At 39.2% G+C, this 27,542-nt stretch overlaps 1 protein-coding gene across 1 annotated transcript in view; it reads left to right on the top strand.

Moving 5' to 3' along the window:
• Window positions 1–637: 637 nt before the first annotated feature.
• LOC122760325 (ADAMTS-like protein 3) overlaps window positions 638–27,542 on the top strand; it is a gene marked incomplete at its 5' end in the record, with an annotated part of 38,900 nt that continues 11,995 nt past the window's right edge. Inside the window, 13 exons of the mRNA XM_044015418.1 lie at window positions 638–710; window positions 3,090–3,293; window positions 8,515–8,647; window positions 9,087–9,145; window positions 12,593–12,641; window positions 15,572–15,642; window positions 15,787–15,979; window positions 16,899–16,908; window positions 17,003–17,271; window positions 17,365–17,494; window positions 21,939–22,149; window positions 22,283–22,462; window positions 22,812–22,965. Of these exons, the coding sequence (XP_043871353.1) occupies window positions 638–710; window positions 3,090–3,293; window positions 8,515–8,647; window positions 9,087–9,145; window positions 12,593–12,641; window positions 15,572–15,642; window positions 15,787–15,979; window positions 16,899–16,908; window positions 17,003–17,271; window positions 17,365–17,494; window positions 21,939–22,149; window positions 22,283–22,462; window positions 22,812–22,965 (1,736 nt within the window). The remainder of the gene's footprint in view (window positions 711–3,089; window positions 3,294–8,514; window positions 8,648–9,086; window positions 9,146–12,592; window positions 12,642–15,571; window positions 15,643–15,786; window positions 15,980–16,898; window positions 16,909–17,002; window positions 17,272–17,364; window positions 17,495–21,938; window positions 22,150–22,282; window positions 22,463–22,811; window positions 22,966–27,542) is intronic.

The raw sequence follows: 27,542 nt of genomic DNA, 5'->3' as shown, positions 1-27,542 counted from the left end.
GGGTTTTATTTCTAATCTTTTATTTTTTTTCATCGCATATTTATGTGAAGCCCATAATAATAAAAATCATCAGACAGTATACATTTAGATTTTTTGGGGGGATTGTCCTGATGAACACATGGACTTACCCTTTTTGTTAAAACTCCTATTGCTGATTTTAACACACAAGATGGAGTAGACCACAGGGTTTATCCAAAGCTTACTTGTTAAATCAAGCTGCTGCCATATCCTGTACTGTAGAGATTATGCAGGGATTTAATTGATCCCATAACAACATGGCAGATTGATATCATATTCATATCATCACCGTATTAAAGTTTGCGGTTTGCATGTGTAGAATATGAAATGACATTGTAATGAGTCACTTAGGATAAGAGCTGCATTCAACAATGCCAAGGCAGTTGGCACTCTGTTAAAATATGACAGGGTGGATTAGTGGTTTGTACTCTTGCCATCTGCAAAGAGGTCCAGAGTTAAATAGTTGGCTTTTTTGAAAAATATGAATGCCTCTGTCTCTTATGTTTTTGCTCCAAAGTATGCACTCATGTAGACACTGCATGGTTTGAAAAGTGTGCTTATTTGTTGTATTTTCCTCCCCAGAATCACCCAGAATGTATTTTGGTTGTGTTTTTCACAGTGCTTTATCAGAAGAAGAGAAGACATCGTTGCGTGCAGGTCTCATCACAAATTTCAACGAGCCTGTCAATCAGGTTAGTGGTGAAAGAATTTGATGTACTATGAGTAGTAACATGGCAGAAACTCAGTGAATTCCTTTCATGTGATAATTAATAGATTGAAAGCCTTTTGCTTCTTATGTTATATTCCATTATTCATGGTTAACATGTTTCTGTATTATTCATGGTTCACTTTTTGCTGTGTCATTCTCATCACATAAGAGATGATATCAAGCATTAATTCTACTTAAAGCTTTAAATTAGTGTTAAATTAGTGTCACACTAATGCATTATAGTGAATATGGTAAATGGTCTGTATTTATGCATATATAGCGCTTTTCTGACCCCTCAAAGCTGCTTTATTCTACAGTTTCCTAGCGCAGTGTGTTTTCTATCGCACATCTTTGATAACCATTTACATGCAGCTGGCACAGCCATCAGGAGCAACATGGGGTTAACGTGTCTTGCCCAAGGACACCTTTGCAGTTGGCTTTTTGTTGGACTGATCGGAGATCAGCAGTCATGACCCTTTACTGTAGATGCAGCACTTTCAACATTCATCTTTCTATCTATCTAGATCAGTGGTTCCCAAACTTCACAGTCCCGTTCAGACAATTGACCTCTTAACTCAGAGCCAGTTCTCGTTAAAAGGATAAAACGTTCTTGTTAAAAATGACAAACTCTGGTTTCTTGATTGATTATTGCATGGTGTTTACACCAGGGAGGGATGAGTTTGAAGGTGGAGATGCTCTCTTGCTCTGAGGTTCACAGCCAGAACAGGAACTCTCTCACTCCTCAGTTTCTCAGTCCGTTCCTTTTGTAGCTGGAACGTGTACAGAGTGTCTCCATTAGTATGAGTGAGTTAATGCATTCTGATTATTGTGATCGATCACTGCAGACGTTTACAGTACAATTTTGCGCACTAATTCAGACTACAGCTGCCTGCTGAAAACAGTGTGCCATTGCTGCAGAGAAGTGCTTGTTAAAACGGCGCACAAAGTCCCAGCAGGAAAATACATTTTCCTTAAGCAAAGTAAGTTAGGCTTAGAACATACTGTTGGCACTAAGAGAGCTATATTATACAGAATATAATTTGGAATAATCCCAGTCACACCAGTTCTGTGTTTATGTAATTTTGTTTTTATTGTGCACTGGGAACATTTAAAATAGTGATAGCAGCATCACACACTATCCTATTTTACAGTATGCCAGCACAGTGACTCATGCACATTGAACTAAGTAGATTCTGTGTGCATCAAATAGATAAGCATTTGCATATTTTGTATTTAAATCTCATTACTGATAAATAACATTGTCGGTGTTAAGAGCAAGTATTTCCAATGCTGTGATTGGTTATTGCCAGAGCCACTGAATTTAAATTTATTTTATAGGTTTTAGTGATTGGGCAGTTGATATGTTGTATATTTTGTCAGCAGTTGATATGTTGTATATTTTGCCAAAGATTAAATGGTTAAATTAAAAACAACAATAAAGGTACAGTAAATAAATGTAACAATAAAATGTTGGAAAGGATCATTGAAGGCACCGATATGGGGGGGTTATACTAAAGGGTCAACAAGTTTCTTGATCAGCCATTTATTTTATAGATCTCAGGAAAATGCTGACGCAAACAAATAATTCAGGAATCATACAGAGTGTAATGCATCTGACTGAGGGAACATGTGAGGTGGCCGTGAATGGTAGCCATCCATTCATCCATCCATTTCTTCTACAGCTTCTATGTCCCTGAGGGAAAGCCTTTCAACCTCACGACTGATAGGGTCCATATGGCAAGCAGTAAATATCATTTAAACACCATTTGTCCCTCCAGTCAATAACCGGTGCTTGTCAGAACATAACTCCAGAATGTCCTGTACATGTTGTTTTGGACACTTCCAAGTTTTATAATTCAAGTTCATTTTATGAACTGGTTTACCTTTCTTTGTAAAAAATAAATTACTCTGTTGCAGTATCTGACTTAAGAAATTACTAAATTGAAATAATGGTATTCTCTAAAAATACAAATGCACATGAATTACGTTTTAACAAGACATGCTGGACATGCACTGTGATTTTGAGCTGATTTTTCACTCATGCAACTTTTTTGGGATCAGACTGAATTTCAGATAAATCCTGCATCGCGTACTATACATGTGGTAACGAGGACTGATTAACCCCTCACAACCAGACTCCTGATTGTCAATTGTATAGCCGGATGAAAATCAAACCTGTTTGAAAATCATTTGTTTCTGACTTATTTTAAGACACTTTTAAATGCTGTTAAGTGACCCTGGAACTTGTGATATTGTCTACCTAATGTGTCCTGTGGCATTACCTTCTGCTGTGGTTATTCTGTGCCTCTGGTATTTTTTTATCCATGTGACTTTCTTGTTTCTTTTGTTTTTTTCCAAACAGATAGCCACCCAGATTGCAGTACTCATAGCCAAGGTGGCCCGTCTGGACTGCCCCAGGCAATGGCCAGAGCTTATCCCCATTCTGCTGGAGTCTGTGAAGGGTCAAGATGGCCTGCAGCAGCACAGAGCACTGCTAACCTTCTATCATGTTACCAAAACACTAGCATCGAAACGTCTGGCACAAGACAGGCGACTTTTTCAGGATGTAAGTTGACAGTTTTGGCTATTTTTCAATATTTTTTTATTCACTAGTCTTTGTCATTGTTAGTGATTCAGTATCCTGCTTTGCTTTTTTGTGTTTGAGAAGTAGCTTTGTGGACCTGAACACAAGGTGTTTGTAGGTCAACATATAAAGAAACATAACCAACTTTGTAGTTTGCTCTCTGGTGTCCTCTTTCTTTCCTTGTAATATTGTTCTTTTTGTGTTTAATTTTTACCCTGTAAATATTTGTAGATGAGAAGTAGGTAGTAGTAAGTAGCAAGTCTTTGATGTTGCAGGTGTTCTAATTTTATAATTTGCCTCTAGGAGATGCTGTTTAGCTATGGAAGAAATATAGCAGCCATATTTTCTGTGCATACATTTGTGGCTGTTTTCATGCATTACTCCAGCATGATTGACGTGTTTGGGAATAGATTTGCCCTTGTTGCAGGTTGTATGTGAGAGAAACTGTGTAAATTAATGTTTCATTCGAAGAGGCAGGTTTTAAAGAACATTGGACTTAAACAGAGAGAGTCAGAATGAGAAGTTTTAGGATAACAAAATTATCAAATCAGGAGAAACAGTGACAGAGACAGATCAGTGGACATCAGTGGCAGTAACTGAGACCAAATAGTTGGACATCATGCAGAGGCACACACTGTGCCAAAATGTGTGCCCTACGGCAAAACAAGGAACACAGGCAGACTGAGCCCCATTAAACAGTGTGGGTTTTTAAATGACGCACTGATGACTTTGAAGCTAAATGGTCTGTGCAATTCGCTCTCTCGCTCCTTTCATGACATAGCTGGCTTTGTGGACACTGCGTGTGCACACTATAGACCAAACCTTCTATATGGGGCCCACTTTTTAAAGATGGCGAATTATTGTGACCCAAAGCCCAATATAGATCTTGACAAGAGCCAATTTATATAAAAACAACCCCATATAACCTTAAAGGCGACATTGAATGCATGTATCACACATATATGTTAGTTATGGAGGTCTACTTACATATATTAACTTGTGTTCATGGTTATAAACCTACTAGTCGCTGCAAACGAGCCGATCAAAATATCTCCTCACTGACGCTCTTGTCAGCCACATTGTCCCACTGTCCTGTGATTGGCCAGGTACCTGGAAGTGTACGTAATAGATAGGCCAGCTCTCAGATACACAGCTCCCTCTCTGGCACGGTGGGTGCTCTGCATCTCAGCAGCTACAACGAGAGTAGTTCTTCTTCTGCGGTTGAATTTACGCAACCGGATGTGCCCGCACCAGGAGGCACTACAGTGGTGAGAGGAGTGGTGAGGATTTCTGATGACGACATCAAATTAAGGAAGTGCCGATCCGCTTCGCAGAGCCCAGGAAAACAATAAAACCCTATTTTCTCAACAGTGGCTGAACTGTTGTTCTGAAACTTTAGGGTTTCATAAATGAGGTAATGATGCAGATACACACACACAAACGCAGCGTTAATTGGAGTTTCCGGTCTATGTCGCCTTTAACTAAAAGTTTGGGAAAATTCAACAAATTTGATTAGGGACACCAAAAACCCCATCTGTTGATCCCAACCCAGGCTTTGAGAGCTGGGTTGGGATCTTTTTTTGAAGAGGTGACACTATCAGAATAATGCAACACTGTTAATTCTGATGGCATACTACATCCTTTGAGTCCTCACTGATTTAATTTGGGTTATTTGATTTCACCCCTGCACCTGTAAATACTGTCTCTTGTGGTACGACTCAGTCACCATCTCAAACAGCACACCTTATTAGATCTTGGGCTGAACAGTAGCGGGGGAAGCCAATTATGACCCTACACAACCTTCATTGTTTTCATTACCTAGGTGAGACTTTTAAACTATTAAGCAAGGAAGACTGTAATTATATAGTGGGTTGTACTTCCTTGTTTCCCCGGACATAACCAATGCTGTTTTTTCACAGAAATACATGCCTTCTAAACTCACCTGTTGACCTTCCCAGTTGGTGTTGTTTTGTTTCAGTCTATTTATTTCTGACATGAGGTTTGCAGTGCAAGTACTGAAATTGTCCTCCATGGAGTGTTTGCACTTCTCTGGTCCTTGTTTATGTGTTTGAGCACACTGACTGCATCATGTATGTTGATGAGGCACTGTAAATAACACATGATATTCTTTACTGGTCCACTTCAGTTGTGACATCCTAAACTTCGCCTAAGGCAGTGCCTAAATAGAGCATGAAATAAAAATGGAAGGAGGGAGTAATACATATTTGAGGTGTGCATGTGTAGGGGAAGAAGTGATTGAAAAGGCTGCTGGTGACAGGTCATGTATAAGAAAGTTATGGAGATAATGTAAAGATAAATGTGGGGTTGTGTTCAAAGAGATCAGGATGAGATTGGGACATTTAAGTGATCTATGTCCCTCAACTTTTAGAAATGTAATTTAAGAAAAGAAAGGGAGGAAGTTAGAACTCTACAAATTGGACAGGTTCACTGCCAAGTGTGCATGTAAGTAGTTCTTCATAGATCTAACAGAAATCCTAAACAATAATTAATTGCAGTCCTGTTTTTGTTTTATATTTATGATATATGTGTACATGTGAAGGAATTTGAGCTGAAGGAAATAGTTTGAAAAATAGGTAACAATTATTACAAAAACAATTCTCAATATTGCTGTACTTACTTCTAACAAAAGTTAAAGGTGAATGTGAAGGTTCTCAAATAAATAAAAAATAAGTATAATGATAAAATGGCGACAGACATGCACGCAACGGAATCCCATTTCGGTTCCACTCTGAAAAATATATGCATGTACTGAAAATTAATTTGAGTTGTCTTTTGAAATATTTAATTTAAAGTCATAGTATTATTTTTCCAAAAAGCAAGTAAACAATAAAATTAATAACTGCCCTGTAGCACAGATGGTCTTGTTTTCCCATCCTTTTTCATTTTTATATTTTCTGTAAATTTATGTTGTGAAAGACTCTGGTGGCAACGTTGAAGGAGGCTCTGTCTGCCTGGTTGCATTCTTGAAGTCCAGCGCAGATTTACCTTTTATTCTTATATTTATCCCATGGACTTTAGATCTTCTCGACATAACCCCATTCATTAAACAAGTGCCAACCTCTCAAAACACAACACAGACACACTCAATTCTCTATATTCTCCTTTGGGGAATAAGCACTATTTCTATTTTTAACTTCCTGCACATGTCGAGACAGCCAGTCATGAGCACTGTTAGATCCCGGTCAAAACAGCATGCTGATGAGATTAACTTTTTAGGTATGGAAATTTGGTGTAAAACGGCATCATCTTTCGGTATAAGGTAATACAGAGAAAGTTCAATGCAACGGGATTGAAATTCGATACCCAGTCCTAGTTTTCAGTCCAAGCTGTCAGACCACTGCAATGAAGCTATTTGATGGTGATGTAATCTATTGTCAGTGGACTACAGTGTTTGAAGTGAAGGGTACTTTTTTTTTTTTAAAGCTCTTATTATGTTTCATAATCCATTTCAGTGCCGTGTGGTTGTGCCTTCTGGGTTGTAAAATGAATTGCAGTCTGGGCCAGCCATTGAAAAGCTCTACCTTTCGTGATGTTGTCCTTTTACAGTGGTTTAAAAAAAGTGAGCTGATTTGTGTATGATACCAAAAGAAGGCGTAATTGGTTGCCTTGTCAAAATATTGGTTGTTTTTTCATAGCTCCCTCAAAGTAATGCTAATATCAACACAACCAGAACATATGTGTGTGTAGAACGATAGTCGGGAGAAATGTATATTCCATTGGTTCAGGGTATATCTGTCGTATGTTCACACATATAACATAATGATCTGATGCAGCTCCGTGTTTTGCTCTTATGTGGAGGAAACAGAAGTTTTCCTGCATTAACAGATGAGTGAGTTTCCTTGTTGATTGTTGTCTTGTCTTCTCCTTCAGTAATTCTTGATGCAGCGCTGCCTCAGGCGAGGAGGGGAATATGTTATTCAAGAGGTTTGTTTTGTTTCACTAAAGTGCAGTGTGAAGGCCAACTCGGACTGAATGTTGCAACCCCCAATTGAGTTCCCAATCGTACCGAGTCTAACGCACTATTAGGTGTGAATATGACCTTATTGTCCTCATCAGTCTTCTTCAGACTTGTAGATTAATTTGCTCCAGGGCAAAGTTGGACCAGTGAGTTAGTCCAACACAAGCTGTTATAAACATGTTTTCAATAACAGGACAAAAGTTGTTGTAGAGGTTATTTAAAGCAGCTTGTGTTGGTTGAGCTATAATTACACTCTGTGGTTGGATGATGACTGTAATTTTATTCTGCAAGTGACAGTTATGAAATGCATTGAAGTCCATTTTGTTTTATATACTAATTCATATGTTCAGTATGGTCAATATTGAGAAAAGGCAAAAGCCAATATAAGAATTTACTGTGATTCATCACTTTTATGTTTCATATGCTGGATAGTTTGGGATCTGAGGTATGGTAAGTGGCGATCCCCAGAGAAATCTTTCCAAAGAAGAATCTTGCCAGCTCTGCAGTTTTCTATAAAGAATCTATCAAAGTGTGCTGTGCTGTCAAAGCAGGGATTTCTCTTTTCGCAGTCATATGTCACCAATGTAACCACTGGTTCCTACCTGACACATCAGTCTTACCCACTGCATTTTGTGTTGATGACTTTTCTTGCAATTCTGAAACTTTTCAGACTAAATGAAGACTATCTCGGAGTGTAGTTGCATTAAGATTGAGCAACTGTGTTTGAGATGTGTAGTCACATTTTCTGTTTGTATCCTTTTATGAACAAAGCTCATTACTGTTTCTTTTCAGGTTTATTATATTCTCTGAGCTACTGGACCAGAGTATATGTGACATGGCTGATGGAACTGAGCGTACTTTTGTCTGCCTCCTTTAATGATCTTGTTTTCCTCTCTGCAGGAGAATGCCTAAAAAAAGAATTTTTTGGGTGTAAATAATTATATGGCAGTGACTGTAATATTATGTTCATTCAGGGCTATATTAGACCCATAATTCAGAGGTCACTCTGTGTTTTTTACTATGAGTGTATTATGGGCACAGTATTCTCTCAGTCATCTATGTAACTTGCAGAGGTGACATTTGCGTTTACACTTGGTGTGCCTAAACATCTGTGATTAAGGCTTTCACCAAAATGAACTTGTGTGGCTTTTGCTGAATGCGAACTGTGATCCAAGGTAGTTTTATTCGTTTGTGATTGACTCTACTCTTGGTGTATGTTGGCAGCTGGCGTCTGGCATCTACAGCTTTGCCTGCTCCCTGTGGAGTCATCACACCGACTGCTTCCTCCAGCAGATCTATGCCAGAGATGAGGCTGCAGCACTTGGCTCACTAGAGAGGACACTGCTCTCTCTTAAAGGTAGTAACATGCAGACACGCAAACACACACATGGCCATACAGGCAACACACACACACATCACAACTGCAATCTCATGCTAAATCAAGGTGCAGTGATCTACAAAGTAATTTTTACGTTATGGCCCTGAATAACCGATAACACTATTATATGGTTGGATCATATGTTATTATTGTTCAGAATTGAGGTCTGCTATGGAATTGATAAAAGAAAATATTATCTTATCTCTCACTCAATATAACTATGAATTAATTTGTATTTCAAAGTAATAATAAATCATTATAATCCATTGTTAATCCAATTTAACAACCCCTACCTTTTTGTAATATTCTTAACTGTTTTTTTTTTTAAATGTCAAGGACACTGCAAAGAGATGTAAAGAGAAAAAAAACAGTCCATATCACCCAAACATCAACATTTTTTCCTGTCTTTCCTTTTCAGTGCTTCGTAAGTTGACTGTCCATGGATTTCAAGAGCCACAAGAAAATATGGAAGTGATGGTGAGTTATTTCGCCTCCGGCTACAAAAGGATTGCTTGTACTTTGTTGATGATTGAAAGGGCCCTACGCCTTGTGTTGGTTCAAAGAGTCTTCTGTGTAAGATTTTCAAATCCATGAAACTGTTTAATCAAGTGAGACTTTTTTCAGATTAAAATAAAATCCTAAATGTGTGTCTGAGCCATGAGGAAACATTTCAGCAATAGAAACCTGTGTGCTTGTGTTGGGTATTGAAAATAGGTTGCACCCTTGCACTTACAGTGTCTTGTGTTAACAGTATGTCTTATAGTGCACACACTGTGTTGTCACCCTCGTAACCCTGCAGTGGAAGAGGGAAATGCATTCGGAGAGCTCCAACACATTTAGTATCAACTTAGCCACCGGGAGAGTGCTTGACTCCTTGTGTTTCCTCAAGTATTAAACACAGGTAGTTATAGTTAATATGTAATATTTCTGCAATAACATATTTAAATATGACAAGACTAGATTTTTTGTGTAGCCAAAATATTAGCCAGCATATTTTCGCCACCTCTTAATTCTAAAGAAATTCATATTTCCATTGAAGGTCAGGGACGTCTAATTGCCTTTTAATTGCGGTGCTTGTCCTTGTAAACGTTTTGGTGGGGGAAAAAAGAATGAAAACTGGGAACAGAAACACTTCATTGCTTTTTAAATTTGAAAAGAGTACAGGATGTATTGGGTTTGTGACACATACGGCAGATAAAGACATTTACCTGCTGTTGCCAGTGTTGCAGCAGTGTTATACTTTTTGGAAAAACATTTGTGTGCAACTTGAAAAAAAAAAGTCACTTAATCAGGAACTGAGCTGAAGCTCACAATCCCATTCTTCTTCCCGTGTCCTAGAGATAATCAAACTAGAATGATTGATCGTATTCACTCTATTCACAATAATGGTCATTTTATTTTATCTATAACCGTCATTGAAACTGTAAAACCTCAAGATCTTAGTTCTGTGAACAATAAATCCATGAGATACAATCTATTTCACAAGAAATACATTTTTTATATTCGATGCAAAAGTTAAATCTTGTTCCCAGCCCTAACCAATGGTCAAGGAAACTGTTTTACTAATCGCATATCAAATATTAAACACATGGTTTAAGCTTAAAAATGGGACCTGCTTGCTTTTTTCCCCACATCACTGCAAAACTGATCAGGATTTATTTTTCTTGTTTTAACTAGATTTAAGTCACTGAAGCAATAGTGCTTGGTATAAGTTGAGTTGTTTTTTTCAGTGTTGACAAGACTGAATTAAGCTCAAATAAAACAAGAGTTGTTGAATGAAAATAAACGTGATTTGTCAAAAATGTAATTGTTCAACGTCAGTACAGTATTAATTAGTATTAATTAGTAAGTTGCTTCTGTGTTACCTACGTCTGTCTTTGTTCTTCTCCCACAGTGTTTGTTCTTATTACTTTTCTTTTCCTTGTCTCGTAGAACAGAGATGACAGAGACACTTTATGGCAGAAAGAAATCAATACTCTAATATTCCACTAATGAGACAACTTTTTGCTTGCAGGCTGAGGGCTTGATGGTTAAGACATTCACATTAAAATGTAATTTGCTTTGAGCTGCGGCTTGTTATTCCAGCTCAGTGAGTAGATGTGGTGGTTTAGAGTTAATATTTCATGTTAAGATGTAAAAGCTGTTAATATCTCGGGCTCACTACTTGCAGCCTTTGCTGATTGATACCATTTTTCATGCTTGTTATTATTCAGTTAATGCTGAGTTGAGACAAAAAATATGCTCAGTGTGAAACCATAGCCTTTCACAACACTCAGGCCATTGTTCCTAATATTTTAAAATGAAAATATGTTTTTGTGTGTGTATTTATTTCACAGCAGGGAGTAAAATCTTTTCAACAAGACTAAGATTATGACAGTTTTGTGTCCTTGTTTCTTGTACAGAAACAAATCGGTGACCTCATGTCGTCATGCAACAGCATCCAGTTGCTCGCTGATCTCCGAGTGACTTTATAGCTTACTTCATTTGTTTTGTTTTTATTCCTGTTGTCTCTTTTACATCTTTGCACAGTGGAGTCTCACAGCCTCAAGATATGTTATTTTTCTGTTTGCCGAAATGGACAGATTTTCAGTTAAATTTGTGTGTCTGACAGTCAGGTTTTATGATGGTGATGAGAGTGAAAGAGAGTTCATTTTTGTAAAGAGAACAGGTGAGCTAACTAAAACAGGGAAAATAGTGATGTCTGATAACAAAATTATCCATTTGCTACATTGCCACAGTTTATAGAAGCGGCTGGCAAGGCATTTATTGTAATGAGTCATGAAATTACCATGATATGTCATGATCGACTACAGAGACTTGTTAATTTGAGATAATAATTTCACTGATCACAGTTTATTCACAAATTAATTAATTAATTTACAGCTTGCAAAGTCAGTTTATATGTGGTCAAGGAGTATTAATTTAGTTCCTCCCAGATCCATCTTTCCGTTCTTGTGGGATTGGACTTTTTTTCCTCTGTATCCAAATGCATAGTGTTTTAGTCTCTTCTGTAGTGGATATAGTAGAAAAATAATAGTTGGAGAGGGCACAAGCATAGATGTCAAGGAGGTAGCAGCCTGTTCAGCCTACTGTTTAGTCATTAGTCATAGCCGGGATCTTGGCGTGTTCGGCGGTAATCCGATAATTCATTTTAAAGCCAAAACAGGCCGGATATCATGGATAATACGGATATCGTGCCAAAGAAATGGTGCATTCCTAAAATGCCACCCACTGCTCTTTTCTTGGATCCCTTTTCCGATCCAACAAACATGCTCACCAGTTTTCATCATTTAAGTAACATCTCAATTCATATTACTTGCATTCATTTACTTTTTAAAACATAGCCTTGTGTATTGTCACTGCTATGAGCCTCACTCCCTCTTTTGCGGTCAAACCTGTTGCATTATTAACTGATTCAGCTGAAAGAAAACGTGTCATTTCTAATTTCCTGCATGTTCTATGCAGGTATTTTCCTTCTATTTTATGCTACTCACCTTGCCTCCTCTTTCTGTAAATGTCCTACAATCATCTTTAGAAATATCTGCCGCAAACCTTGTCACTCAGCCTCCCACCCAGTTTCTTGTCCTTAGTGACCCGCTCATTCTCCACTCACTGTTTTCACGCTGTAGATGTTGGCTGAGCTGTCTCAACAGATTGTCTTTGTTTATCATTTAATTTCCTATGCTAAGCCACAGCTACACAATGATACAGAAAACGGACTCAATTTCATAATGTATAACTGGCATTTTTATACCCCTGAATACAATGACAAACATGTACGTGTGCCTCCTACTGATGCACCCATACACATCACACTGAACCTATCTCCTCTGCTTTTGGATAATACTGATGAAGCAATCACCAGGGATTCAACTGCTATAATGTCACAGTGATTAAACTTTGTCTCACCCTTTTTGTTTTCAGGGTTTCCTGAATGCAGTGTTTGAAAGGCTAAAACAATTCTTGGAATGCTGTGAGTACTTGTCTCTTTCTCTTTCTTCAATCTCTGATCCAAGGCTTTAGTAAACAGTCTCAGTTACAGGAGCTCGATGCATGCTGAAGGTTGCTATTTAAAAGTCTTAAGATCCTCCATGATATGCAAATTCCAGATCTCATAATGGCATTCCTAACATCTTCCTTTAACAGGAATTTTAAAACCACTTAAGATGTTTTATTAATCTTTTTATGAGCTGTATACTGTCCTTTTAATTTCGGATGCAATCTTCTTCTGTATTTACACACAGAGCTAACTGGAGGGATGTGTTAGTTGTTAACTTGAGGAAATAAAGGCTTGACAAGTAGACTGCAATTTGACAAAAATATTTTGATTACCCTTTTTGGTAACCATCCTGAATGGCCAGGCCTCTTACAGATAATTTGGAGTGGAGCCTACTTGAGTAGCTTGTGAGCTCACCGTTAAATACAAATGGCTATGGTATGCAATAAAATAAAAATGCAAAGTCATTTTGTAAATTAGATCAGTTAAATTACGTAAAAACTCTTATTTTGATGAAATTTCGCATGTCAGATTACACCTTGTGACCAAGTTTCTTATTTTTCTTTCATAATCGGTTAATTCTTCCTTCCCCTGTTTGTCTCTGGAGTGTGTCTATTGCTCACTGACTGGACAAAGTGTTCAGTTAGTTCACTGACATGATTGGCTGAGTGGTGTCTTGGTCTGCATTTCCTCTGGTGGCATAAAGGTTTGAACAGTTGGGCCAGTTAAAATACCACAGCTCTGTAGTGTCTCTCTCTGGATGCAGACCTTCTGGTCTATGCTACGTTGGCCCACCGTCACTGTGTGATCTCGCGATCAATGATCCTTTTTCCTTTTCCATATAGGTTTGTCATAATAATGCTCAGTGAGTGAGATAAATCTCAGACACCGCTCCATGAGCTGTCATAGTGGCAGATGTTAGCAAAAAAAATCATTTGAGATATCAGCAGCAGCTATCACTTCCAATATTTATTCTGCTGATGGCATCGGCGACAGTGTCAGGGTCCTGTTGGTATTTGGACCGGACAGATAGGGGAAACAGAGAGGCAGGTCACTGTCGGTCTGCAGAGAAATATCAGCTCTGCACAGTCTGATAAGGTCAGCTTTATAAACTGGTGTTTTTGGGACAGTCCTTGTGTCCTGTTCTGATGTCTGGCTCCCACTGCTAGATGTTTATCCTCCATCCAAGGTCACATGTCTATTTCTGCAAGTCACTACATTGTTGACAGCTTTTTTGCTCTGCTTAATGTGTAAGAAATAAGACCCCTCTTGTATCTGTGCTAGATTTTCACTTTCTATTGTTCGGTTTTCCTTATGTATCTCTGCCTATGAATTTTATTTGTGTGTTTCAAATCTGCGCCGTCAGTTTGCTTTACATCACCGTCATGCAAAAGTAAAAAAACATATCTGTACAATATGTTAGTAGCAAGACAAAAACAATTTTTTTTATTGCTTACATACTCCAAGAGTTGCTGAGATAAATTTGTGTATAATTGGAAACTTTGGCCTTTCTCAAGTGACTAATTGTCTTTGCGGTTTTAAAAATGTGTATTTTTATGGAGCCAACATTTACATTAGAGAGTGTCATAGTCATTTTTGAAAAGCTTTTATTACCCCACTTTATTATATATTGCAAAAATTGTAATGGGCCCATGTGACTGTCCCAAGGAAGTAGGATATAATGGACATTTGGCCTTGAAGGAGAAAAAGTTTCCTGCAGTAAATAAATTCATGATGCAAGAGTTCCAATTAAACACACATTTTTGAAGATTTTCTCCTTCCTGTTTAGCAAAGATGAGCTCAGGCATCAGTCAAAGCAATTTTTTCATCGAATGCTCCCCGTCATACATCATATGCTTCCGATGAATAATTTGTGACTCTTTTGAGGTCTGATCATCAAAAATGAATGCACCTTTTTATTACAAATAATCAAACCATGGCTCCGTGGCTTATACTAATTTTCTGTTTTAGTCAGGTTACACTTGTAGGTTCAAGAGACTATTCAAATTATTCACACACACTCACAATAGACATACTGTTTAATCATCCATTTATTCAAGTGACACTTTCACAATATAAAAAAAGAAATGGCTTTTTACACCTCTTTTTATATTAATGTGTTGAAATAATTGCTGTATGAACACGGAAAAATAAGGGAAAATATAATATATTATTTATAAATATAAATAAATAAGTAAAAAATACCCATATTTTTGAAAATAAATTTCTCCTACTTAGGAACCGTATTAATCCCAGAGTTATTCAATCCCCTGGTTATCTAGTGAATCGAAAACTTGCTGTTTAACCCTTAGAATGTATGTCTAACCTTTGTAATGGAATGCCAGATAACATCTGTTTTGTCCACTGCGTCACACTTGGTTTGTAAATGTTTTTCCATAACAATGCGTTACACTTTTTTGCCAAAGCAAGCTGAGATCTATAAAAGCTTGTTCCTTTTTTAACTATGATCATGCTTCTCTGGACACAAGCCTAATGGAAAAACGTTGGGGATCGAATAAACACTTAACTCCTCCAATAAAGTTTAATGACTCTTCATTGCTAAATACAGTGATTTTTATCCCCCTATAGTTTTATTACATTTTGTAATTATGTCTGGGATGTTTTCTTATAGTGATGCTGATATGCTGGTGTCCAATCCACATTTATCAGTATACAGTCGAAGCTGTCTTTTTGTATATATACATGTCTTTTGTAGTATGTACTGTATATTGCACATTATGATATTGTAGTGATAATACATGTTTGATATATTGTCCAGCCCTAATTTACAAACCGAATTATTTATATTTTGGACTGTCTTTGCCAAATCATGATGCCTGATGATGTTTTGTTATTAGCATCCTGCTTCTAATTAAAATGGTGTGTGTTTTCTTTTTCTGTTCTAGGCCGACAAGTTGGTCCGGATAGTACTTGCAGAGAAAAACTGGAGAAAACTATCATACTGTACACAAAAGTTGTGAGTGAAATGTTTGTATGTAATAATGCACCACAAACATGTTTTTCATTATTAATCAACAGGTTGTATATATCTTTGTAAAGAAACAACAGACTAATTTTGTTCTTCTGCTTTTCTTTTCTGTCATTCCTTCCTTCTATGTAGTTGTTGGACTTTTTGGAGTATCATCCATGTGCATTCCTACCCCTAATCCAGTGCTCCCTGGAATTTGCCGTCAGCTATGTGTTCACACCTGCAGGGGAGGGAGTGACCTTTGAACGCTTCATTGTTCAGTGCATGAATCTCATCAAGATGATTGTTAAGAATGATGCCTACAAACCTTCAAAGAACATGGAAGGTAGGTCACAAGGTCTTCGACATATTGGGGTGCTGAAGGGTGGAGAATAAAGGATTAATGAAGTGATAATACAAGGGACGAAAAACATGGTAGATGAGTGAAGCATGAGGAAAAATTGAAATGAAAGTAGGACTGCAAAAGGAATTTCAGGTGACTCCCAGTCTAAAAGAAAATGCCACGAGCTCTTCAAAGTTGTTCTCTGAGAGGGTTTGGAAAAGCACAGTGCTGTAATGCCATCAACGTCACTCGCCCTGGCTCATGTTTATTTCAAGCTGCAAGAGGCCTCTAGTGCTTCATTAGTCATAGAGCACAAAGCTCAGTCTTTGTTCTGCAAGGCACTGTGGTATCTTCCTCCGAAGACTGCCCCCATTCCCATTCAATTCCCAACCTAAGGTTTCCATGGAACGTCTCTGGGAATTTGGAATTGTGGAATTTTCCACCCCTTTGCAACCCTAGTTACATTATTGTGTTTCATTATTGTCTCCTAAATCTCTGTTATTTACCATGGCGTGTGCTGCTGACCTCTTGGCCAGGTCACCCTTGGAAAACAGATTCCAATCTCAATTGGTTCCACCTGGTTAAGTAAAGGTTAAATAAATAAATAAATAAATAAATAAATAAATAGAAATATACCAAACAGATGATCTCATACAGAGAAATAGAGGTGTGGCCGTATGCTGATTGTAGAAAGTGGACAAGCATTTCACAAACGTGCGGTATGGAAATAAGCCGTGAATTGGATCAAATTCGCTGGTGCATGTGTCATGAATCTGGCGAGGAGAGAGTAAGAACATTAAGAACATATTAGTGAATGAGGTCTCATGTGTTATCCTGTCTTTTAATGTCTCTCTTTTGGCTCCAATAAATACACTCCAACATAAAAAAGAAAATGGAAAACAGGAAAACCTTTTTCACACAGCTGCATCACTGTGAGTTAAACAGGTAATCATTGTGTTGTGGACTTCTCATCATACACTGCTTGACGTTGTAACCTCTGTACATGTCCTCTACCACTGTCTTCAGATTCGTACCTGGGTCCTGGTCACCCTGTAGCACCACCTGTGGAGTAGGTAAGCAGACTCGGGAGGTGAAGTGTCGCGTCATGCTCTCATTCACCAAGACGGAGGTGGATCTTCCAGAGGAGGAGTGTGGCAAGGACAGACCACAACTGGAGAGGCCCTGCCACCAGGTGCCATGTAGCCAAGCTCCGGGCATTTCTTACACCCAAACGGAGGAACCGTACAGTTGGGACTACAGGGGCTTCACTGCTTGCTCAGTCACATGTGCTGGTGGTAAGGTTTTCTCAAATGAAAGTTGGGAGTTGAAGTTTGGCCATAAGCATAAGCGTTATGTCCAACTGGATCTTGTCTATGTCCTGTGTCCAGGGAAACAGACAGCAGTTGTCAAGTGTGTTAATAGGAAGAAAGGTGACGAGGTGGACGACTCTTTTTGTGATTCATCCAGCAGGCCACCGGTAATGATCCGCATCTGTAACCCTGAGCCATGCCCCCCAAGGTGAGAGCCCACATGGTTACCGAAGCTGGACAAGCAAGCGAGAATCTGAGGGTCAACCCTAATTTTATTAGGAGTTGAACTCGAAACTTTACTACAAGTGAATTAGAATGACCTAGAATGAACTTTTGCACACACACAAATTAGTCATAGTTAATTTCCAACCATCCATCCATTTTGTTTACCGCTTTATCCGCCAATCTCAGCTGACATAGGGTGATAGGCGGGGTACACCCTGGACAGATCGCCTGTCCATCACAGGGACAGAGAGAGAAACTATGGGCTGCCGCGAGACATGACACCTCAGAGTAATACAGCAATGTGTCATGTCCAGCTTTAATCTCAGAGCTGTCTTCAAAATAGAGTGAAGATCTTGGTCCATGGCTTTGAAAGTGAGCACCTCCTGGTGCAGCATACAGTGCACATATTGCCCTTCACCATCTGCACAAATGGCCACAACATTTTCCTCCATCCCAGCTCTCACTCCAGTCTTGAAAGCATCCAGAAGTCTGAATATTGTCTCCTGCCTACTGAAGCATAATAGTATAATGTAGGACTTGTTATTGCCCCAGAGCTTTGGATTGCAGACCCCCAGGGGTCCCCAGACCCCACTTTGCTCAAGCTGATGTCTGTTTTTAGCTATAATTGGTTGTGCAGTGCCTGCCTTGCCTGCCCTGACAGCATGCCACGGGTGTATGAAACAATCATTAGTTTCTCAGCCACATATTTCTGAGAAAGGGGAGTACGTAAGGTGTTCAGTAGGTCTGATGTAATTGCGGAACAACGCCAGTGATACAGTGATTACTCGGCCAGATGACAAGATGAGTGTGTTTTTTTTAAGCTTTCCAGCTTCGAAATGGAACAAAAAGTCCTTGCGCGTTTGTGCACTTGCGTTAAGGTGGATTTATACACCTCTGTTCCATTAATGAAATCAACTTAGCAATGTTAAAGCCAACAGGCAGTTTGTAATGGCAGTGAACTTACACTTTATTTTGGCCACATGTTTTTCTGGCTGCACTGGAGGCAAGATGATGGAGATGATAATGACCAGCACAGAACAGAATATTAAAGGAATAATTCAGTTTTTTTTGACATGTGGCTATATGGGAGTATAGACACAGAGTCAGTGCTGACTTGTGAAATATGAATACAAATGAAAATAAACATGCACGAACATCCTTCATGCCAATTTATGTCACTGATTTTTGAAAGTTTATATATTACAAATTTGTTGACCTAACTTGGACTCATAGACATGAGATAATTTCCTGAATAGAGAGTATTTGTTAGTCAAACTATCCTGCCTTTGTGTAACGCAACTAAAATCTGTAACTTAGCTTTCACATAATGTAAGCTTGTGCATTTAGGTTGGGTCACAATCTCCATGTATTAATGGAACCAACTGAATTATGCTGGTACTACAGAGTAACAATTAGTGTTAAATCAATAGTTACCAAATTTCAGCATCTTATGGGCTAAGTGAAGGCATAGGATCTCCAAGTGAGAGAGAGCGAGTGGCACAGCTCCTCTAGTTTAATGCACCACAGAGAATCATGATCCACCTTTAGATACAGCAAAGCGCAGATCTGATAAACACATAAAATATTATCATAATAATATGGTATCTGCTGTTGTATCTGACAGGGATTGGCACTTAATATAAGTAATATGAGTTTCCCTGAAGCCCAGCACTTCTGGTTTTCGCTGACTGCAGGCACGTGCAGTGTAAATGTTTGTTAATACACATACATATACAGAGGTGGAAAGAGTACTGAAATATTCTACTCAAGTAAAAGACATTTTACTTGAGTACAAATAAAAGTACTGGTCTAAAAATGTGCTCAAGTTAAAGTAAAAAAAAAGTTGCTTGTTTAAACTGTACTCAGAGTAAAAGTTACTTAGTTACTTTTTTTTATCAAGGATGGGGTTCTTTCTTGTGTCGTGCAAAAAAGGCAAGGGGACGCATATCTCACTTTTATTGTTTTTAATGAAAGGTGAACCTTTACAGGTTAAGTGCTGACAAAATAACATATGTAAACACAGAATGTAATAGTCAAAAGCGTCAAAGGTCACAAATGCTTCAACTTTCTCACTCACTCAGGGACCTCGTCATTCACCTGTCCTCGTCATTTCACCTGTCCTCTTCATTCACCTGTTCTGCCAAAAAAACATACTTGAATAAAAGTAAAATTACAAATTTTAATAAAAACTTCCTAAAGTACAAATACACAAAACCCCTACTCAATTACAGTAACGCGAGTAAATGTAATACATTACTTTCCCTCTCTTTTGATATATAATAAAAATGTCACAAAACTGGACACAAACCCTGAATATAGTTCAAATATTGGATAGTTGTTCTGCTGCTGTGGCCAGTGTAGATGCCTGACAAACAAAAGTCACACAATGTTTGGACTTATTTTTCCACAACTTATTTTTATTACAAAAAAATACTGGAAAAAAATGTACGATTAGGTATCAAATACCAAATTAAAGATACCAGTTCCAGAATCGATTCAGATGTGAACAGTACCCAATCTCATTGTGCATGCCAATGTGTGACAGTATTTCCACACAACAGACGATCAGTTGCTGATCAAAATGGACTCATATCTGACTCGTGCACAGTGATTTATCACACTCTACTCCCCTATTGGACATTTACAGGAAGCAGCTGCAGAATTCAGGGCTTCATGGACACACACACACACACACACACAAACTGACTTGCACAACACACAGGGTGCATATTCTACTACCAGAGACTTTGAGAGGCCAACAGGACGAACACAGTGTGGCTTCTTAACTTCCCCTATTCTTGCTTTATACTGTGCTTGTCTACAACTTTTCCACTCACCCTGCAGTCTCTGCAAATGACTGCTCTGAATCGCTCTCCTCAGTGGGAATTCATCTCTTGCCTTGTGCTTTGTCTGCTGTGAAATTTATGAAGGCCATAAACAAACTAGGGTATGAGGTTCCTTTGTTGTCTGAGATCCAGTGTCCTCATAAGCCACGACAGAGTCCTCTATCAAATGCAAATGATACGTTTGCTTAAAAGTGCCATTGCTGCGCATGCTTGTCTAACAAGGTCAGTCACGTTTTGGATTTCTTATCATTTGATGCTGTCATTTTTGTATCAACTTTAACATAAAGAAGAATCACATTTAATGAATTCCTCATCCTGCAGAGAGAGGGTTCACATTGACGTTAACAGCTTCAACAAGAGGGAAAAAAACATTGCTTTTAGAATTTGAAATTGTGAAAATGTGATAATTTGATAGACTACATGTGCAATCTGATCAAAGTACACAACAATAATATAAAATCAGGCTTAGTATTATTGTTTAACAGTGCCAATCTGTTACACTCTTGCACTGACAGTTTTTTTTTTTCATATTTTTAGTTTTTCTTCATTTTAAATTGTTAATACAGTATTTCAACATGCAGTAAATTGTATATAACGGCAAAATATTGAAAGTTATTCTGGAGAAATTATTTTCCCATAAATGTATCAGGTCTTCATTGGCCCATTTTACAGGCTATTACATTGCTTAATTTATTCATTTGATTCTAGTTAAGCAGTCAACTCCAACTCAAATCATTTGTTGGTGTCAAAATGCCAAAAACGGATATGGGGGCCTAAGGCAAAAGGGAGGGCTTTATTTGAACATGTGTTGAATGTGTGAAGAGAAGAATCTGCATTTGCAGGTTTTCCAGGACTAATTCCATGGAAAAGTTTGTAAAAACCCGGGCTACAGCTGCGGTGTCATGGTATGAGGACAATTTAAGTCTGCACCAGACTGTCGTGTCATTTTAGTGACGATCTATCCTCCTCTGGTTTGGTTTTGAGCTGAACACAGTGTTCACACAGACTAAACCCTTCTCCCTTTGTGGCGATGCATTATACCATTTACTACATTTCACCCTATGTAGTTTTCATAATTTATAGTATATTTTTCACACCTGTTTTTTTTCCCCCTCATGTGAAGTATCTTTTCAATTACATGAAGGACTTCAGAATATCCCATCAACTAAACCAAAGGATGGCTGCGCAATGTGGGAGATAAATATCCCCCTAAATGTTTGCCAGGCTGAGCATGTTTGATTGAATGTTTGATTTTCAAGTTGCACCATTTTCTCCAGCCGTATCTCAACTTTAATTCCTCCTGCACAGTGTGAGTGGGAGGACAAGGAGGAAGAGATGGAACAGGGTTGATAAAGCGATATGGCCTCAGGAAAATACATTATTTATGTCTCAGTTTGCAATATTATTTTATTGTGATGGTAATCATTTGAAAAGTCATATAGCATATTGTAATGTCCCTTAAAGGGCGGTGCTGAAGGTGACATGCCATTTTCATGTTTCATGTTTGTCGACAGAGCTTGCAGCCTAATATTCACCAGTGCTTTGTGTCTTTGTGACTTTTCGTATGATCTCTCTTTACAGTTGGGAGGTGACCGTGTGGACCAGCTGTTCTGCATCCTGCGGCGTTGGAATACAGACCAGGAGTGTGTTTTGCATGCGTTTCATGTCCATTGAGCAGCAGGATATTCAGAGTGTTTCAGAGGAAGAGTGCAAGGAATTCAAACCTCCCATCCTGCAACCCTGCAACCAGGTTGACTGTCCTGCAACCTGGGAGACCGAACCATGGCAGCTGGTATGTACCACTGTGTGTGTGTGTGTGTGTGTGTGTGTGTGTGTGTGTGTGTGTGTGTGTGTGTGTGCGCGCATGTGTGTCTACTAATTTCCCACCTCCATCTCTACCCTCTTATTGCTCCTCTCTACTCCAGTGCTCTCAGACCTGTGGTGGTGGTGTCCAGGTGCGGAAGGTCTACTGTAAGCAGCTTCTGTCCACAGGGGCGTACAGGACGCTGGGGGACAGTAACTGCCGGGGGCCCAAACCTGCCACCAACAGAGGCTGCAGCAACACGGACTGTCTGCCGTTCATGGCAGGAGGAGAATGGGGGAAGGTGAGTGTATATTTTCCTGTAGAGAAATGGAAGAAGTTGGAGTGAAAGCCACAGTTTAAATATTGAAATATTCCTCCACCAGTTTAAAGTAGACAAGGTTTAACACAGTTGCACACACAAGTGAGAGACACATCTAATTCTAAGGAACCATTTTCAAACTGGAAGTACATCTGTTGTGTTCCATTGTTCTACTATTATAAACTTATAATAATATATAGATATAATGAGATTCATAACGGAGTCCATCAGAAGTCTAAATAGAAATGCAAATATCCATAAAGCCCATTCACAAGATGCAAATCATTACAAAACATTTAATTATTCCGTTCTATTCCCTGTGACTCTGTAGTGCTCAGTGACCTGTGGTTTGGGAGTCCAGCGTAGGGAGCAACTGTGTCGCCAGCTGACCACTGTGGGCCACCTAGTGACGCTGGACAGGGAAGAGTGTTCAGGTTTATCCTCCCCACCACTCATACGAACCTGCCGTATGATGACCTGTCCCAGTAAGACACTCACACGTATACATTTTAATACCATTATGTTCTATATCGCGCCATTTCCACTACCACCAGCTCTATTTTTTTATTTCGATCAGAGCATTTGCCTCGAATAAGTATTTTCCTGCTTTAACCAAAACCAGTGGGTTTGTCATTATCTCATCTTTTAGCCGCCATTCCAATGTTTGCCTTTGTTTTGCATTGTTGTGCAAAACTTCCCATTAATCATGTGCCCTTAAAGCTGCAGTTGGCAGGATGTCCGAGAAAATTGATTTCATAGTTTCATTTGCAGGTTATTAAAATACTCACAATATAGGATCAGAAACCAGAGGCAATCCCTCCCTCTCTGAAACTCTCTGCAGATGTTGACATGCACTTTATTTCTCTGTGCTGTTGTTTAGTTCCTTTTCTGGGTTGCTTTTCAGCATACGGTGCTTTTCCACTATACAGTTCCAGACTCTTCTCGGTTTGGTATCATTTTCCATTACTATAGTACCTCCTCAATGTGGAGTCAACTGGCGTGAAGTATGCGACACACACAAACTAGTGACTAGTGACTTGTAAAGCAGTTGTTTTGTACTGAATCATTAGACTCAGTTAATTAAGAAGATTTGTTCACAGAATCGTTCAGTACTTCCTGCATAACCGGAGCACAGACTCCCTCAATACACCACACTACTCTGTTACACGTTGAGATTTTAGAAATGTCCTTGCTTTCTGTTAGAGATTAATGCATGTGTGCAGCCTGTGTTTTAAGTGATCTACAGTTCGGCATTGTTTGGCTTGATTCCTTTGACGTCATGCTGGTGACTCTTCCAGTGCCGACACTCACTGCCAATCAGTGGCCGGTAGTCTGTCGACGTCACATTTTAGTATCGGCTCAGCTCGCTTGGAACCTCGCCAAACCAGGTCCTATCGCTAATGGGAAAGCAAAAAAAAACAAGTAGAGTCAAGCTGGGATGTGCTGGGACCGTGTGGTGGAAAAGCGCCATTAACCCAGGACAGAAAGTTTGTTTTATTGTAGAACATCAAATACAAGCACCAGCTCTCTCTTTCTCTCTGAACCACCCTGTGATCTGAGTGGTTCTCTTTTACCTCTGTGCAATTAGTGCGCTATTAATGTGCTAACAGACCAGAGTCTTGTGTTTTAAACAACTATATTTGTACACCTGAAAATCCATTACACATGGGATTGTAAGCAACTTATACACCGTCCTTCCCTCTTCAGTACCTCATATAATATCATAACATCGACAAACACTGTTTTTACAAATTTGATCCCAACGACACTAATCTCCTCTTTTCACTCCACAATCTCCACTTGTCTGAATTACTTTTCTCTATTGTGCACATGCAGGCAGCTCAGAGATATGTGCAGTCCCGTCATGTGGGAAGGAGTTCTGAAAATCTTGCGTCAGGATAAGCAGCTGTTCATTCTGTGTTGACGAGTTCACATAAAGACTAAGGCCAAGCTATGGGAGAGGGAGTTCTCGTCCACTGTGTGCACATTCACAGTCACTGTGTGCATGTGAAGTTAATGCACACAACATTGTTCCAACAGTCAGAGAGAGCCACCACTTAATCTGATTGCGTAATGCCGTATGAGTCCCTCTAACTCACCACAGCTGGAACTCGGACTGTTAAACACATGACTGAGTGCCTTACAAATGTCACGGTGACTCCTGAGAGTCATAGTCCAAGTGCGTATCATGGAATGTTCTCTCCAGCTGCTGCTCCTCATTCTCTCTCTCTCTCTCTCTCTCTCTCTCTCTCTCTCTCTCTCTCTCTCTCTCTCTCTCTCTCTCTCTCTCACACACACACACAAATACTGCCAGTTAATTAGGATTAAGGTGAAGGCTAGGTCATGGGAAGAGTTTCAGCACTGCTAAAATACTTAAGTCAGACATAGCTTCAAAATTTTAATAGACGTATGGGGAGTCACTTTACGCTGTGATTGGCCAGTTTCGTAGCAGTGAGAAAATTAGCCAGGCTACATCCAGATTACTCTGTACATGTGTTTGAGCGCCTGAAACGGAGAAACCTTTTTTGTCTCCTGATTGGATCTAATCAATCATGACTCCACTGTGGAAAACGCAACATGGATTGGGGTGGAAGAGGAAAACGCACTTTAATTTAACAGTCAACTCGTGACCTACGGTCATAGTAGTGACCAACAGTGTGGATACAAGCGGCCAGAATACGTTTTCTCCCCTGGGATGCCGAGCTGCTGCTCCTTCAAAGTTAAAGTTGTTTGGGCTTCTGATCAGGATGTCTCCTGGGCACCTCCTACCAGAGCTTTTCCCGGCACACCCAACTGTGAAGGGAGGCTGAGGCAAATCCAGAATCTTATGATGGGATTACATATCCCATTAGGCCTGGTAACACCTCAGGAGGAGCTGGAAAGTGTTGCTTGGACGAGGGAAGTCTGGAACACCCTGTTTAATCGATAGAACATGGCTTACAAGCAACAGCTTACAAGCATTGCCGACCACGACTTTCACTAATAGGTCCAGCTCATATATCTCAGTCTTAGCAAGCTTTAACTTTTCTCCATTGCCCTTCCTTCATTGTATTATTTTCTGCAGCTTAGCAACCATCTGCCTTCTGTTTACTCTGGCACATGATCATGTGATGTGCATTTCTTTAGATGTGTTTGGACAGGTATTATTTCTGATAGAGAACCAAAATGTTTCTAGACTTTACATAAAATCCCATAAGTGCGGATAAAGCCACAGGTCTCAATGTTTTACGCTCTTTCCACAACTACATTATATGCGTAACCTTATGTGAATAACCCAGTGAAACACTTTGGAAGAGCTCCAGGACTGAAAACTGAAAACCACTAGCTGTTGATACATGGTTGCGTTTCTTTGCTGCCTCCAATTATTATTGTAGTCATATTTGCTTTTTGCACTAAGTGAAGGAATGATATAGTTTTCTCATCAGTCCGCACACTCTGTCTTCCGCCTGCCGTTTCTGCAATTTCCACAATGCAGTTAGTAGTGGTTAGCATGAAGGATCGATTCCCAGTCTGGGACCTTTCTGGGTGGAGTTTGCGTGTTCTCCCCGTGTCTGTGTGGGTTTTCTCCAGGCTCTCCGGTTTCCTGCCACCATCAAGTCGCAGCAGCTCTGATCAACCCTCCATCTGACCTCGAAATTTCGTTGAGCAATTTTGGTTGTAATAACAATGAAGATGCAGTAGCTGGGGTGACGTTTTAGTATTGTTATTTTTAAATGCCATCCTCCAGGAGCTAGCCAGTTGAACTTATTTGTATCTCATTTTTATCAATACGCCAACTTTCCACCTCCCTCAAATGTAAAAAAACCTTTATGCAAGGTCGAAAGATCTGAATTCTCTGTTTCCATTTTGATTTTTTGATTTTTTTTTATCGAAAACGCTTATGAAAACACTATGTCAGAAACCTACTCTATGTCAGCAGCTCACACTTGAGAAAAACCTGAACTATCACTTTAATTCCAGGAGAGCGCTGACGGATGCTTTACTGTTCAGTCATATTTGATGAGATATGACACACTGAAACCCCATGTCGTTCTCTACCACAGTGCACTCCTCACACCTGCCAAATCCAATTGGCTTTGCTGTTGTAAATGCTGCTCACTCTAACACTTCACTGCAGCCTCACCTCGCTTAACCTTTTTAAAATCAATACGGTTTTTCAGGTAAAAATGGTGAAGTGTCCACTTTACTAATGCTCTGATGGATAGTGAACCCAGTGGTCGTCACGTCTATTTATCCACTTGTAATCACCATCGCCTTGAACTGCTCTGCCATTTTTCTAACCCCATCCAGAGTAAGAAACTTCTCCCAGCACTTATTTAGCAATTTTTTTATTCGATTTAATGATGTCAAATGTATTTGTCTCTTCACCTTTAGCCCAGTAGTTCCAAGGGAGGGAGGTTGGGAGTTCTTGTTTGCATGTTCTCATAGTCTAAGTATGGCCATCAGTCAGTATGTTTTACAATCATCATTACTCACACTGACCTTAGCTGCTCTCATTTGTCAGGAATTATTCTGTGATAGGCCTTTAGTGCTTAGTGCACAAATAAAGGTGTCATTCTATTTGAACCAAATCCATCTCAAGCCTCTGCAGAATTGACTTTGCTTTTCTACTCTGTGTTAAATATAGTATAGTCTAAATTGTAATCTATACTGAAGGCCCCCTTGTTGACATAAAATGTATGTTTGTGAGCAGAGGCTGTGGGTGAAACCTCTGACAGAATTTAGTCCTGTTACAAGAACGTATTCCCTGCACAGTGTTACACACTCTAATTTTCATTTTATGTGACATGTTCTCATCTCGAAATGTAGCTGTGGAATTATTCTTTGTGAAGACCAGGTGTAAATGTAACACAGATGGCAGTTGCAAAAGCCAAAATCAATGTTGTGGTGTGACAATAGACACATGTGAGCCGCTCTGTATCCAGCCAACTAATAAATGCAGTAATAAAACTATAGTCCCACATATCACGAGAACCACTTTTTTTTAGAAATAAATAAATAAATAAAGAGAGCAGCAATTATTGTTGTCTGCAGAAATATCAGTTGTGGTTCATTCACAATG

Source organism: Solea senegalensis, unplaced genomic scaffold, assembly GCF_019176455.1.
Source record: "Solea senegalensis isolate Sse05_10M unplaced genomic scaffold, IFAPA_SoseM_1 scf7180000013427, whole genome shotgun sequence".
Taxonomy (NCBI): Eukaryota; Metazoa; Chordata; class Actinopteri; order Pleuronectiformes; family Soleidae; genus Solea; species Solea senegalensis.
Note: the sequence above shows the minus strand (reverse complement) of the source record. Positions and strands in the feature narration are given on the sequence as shown.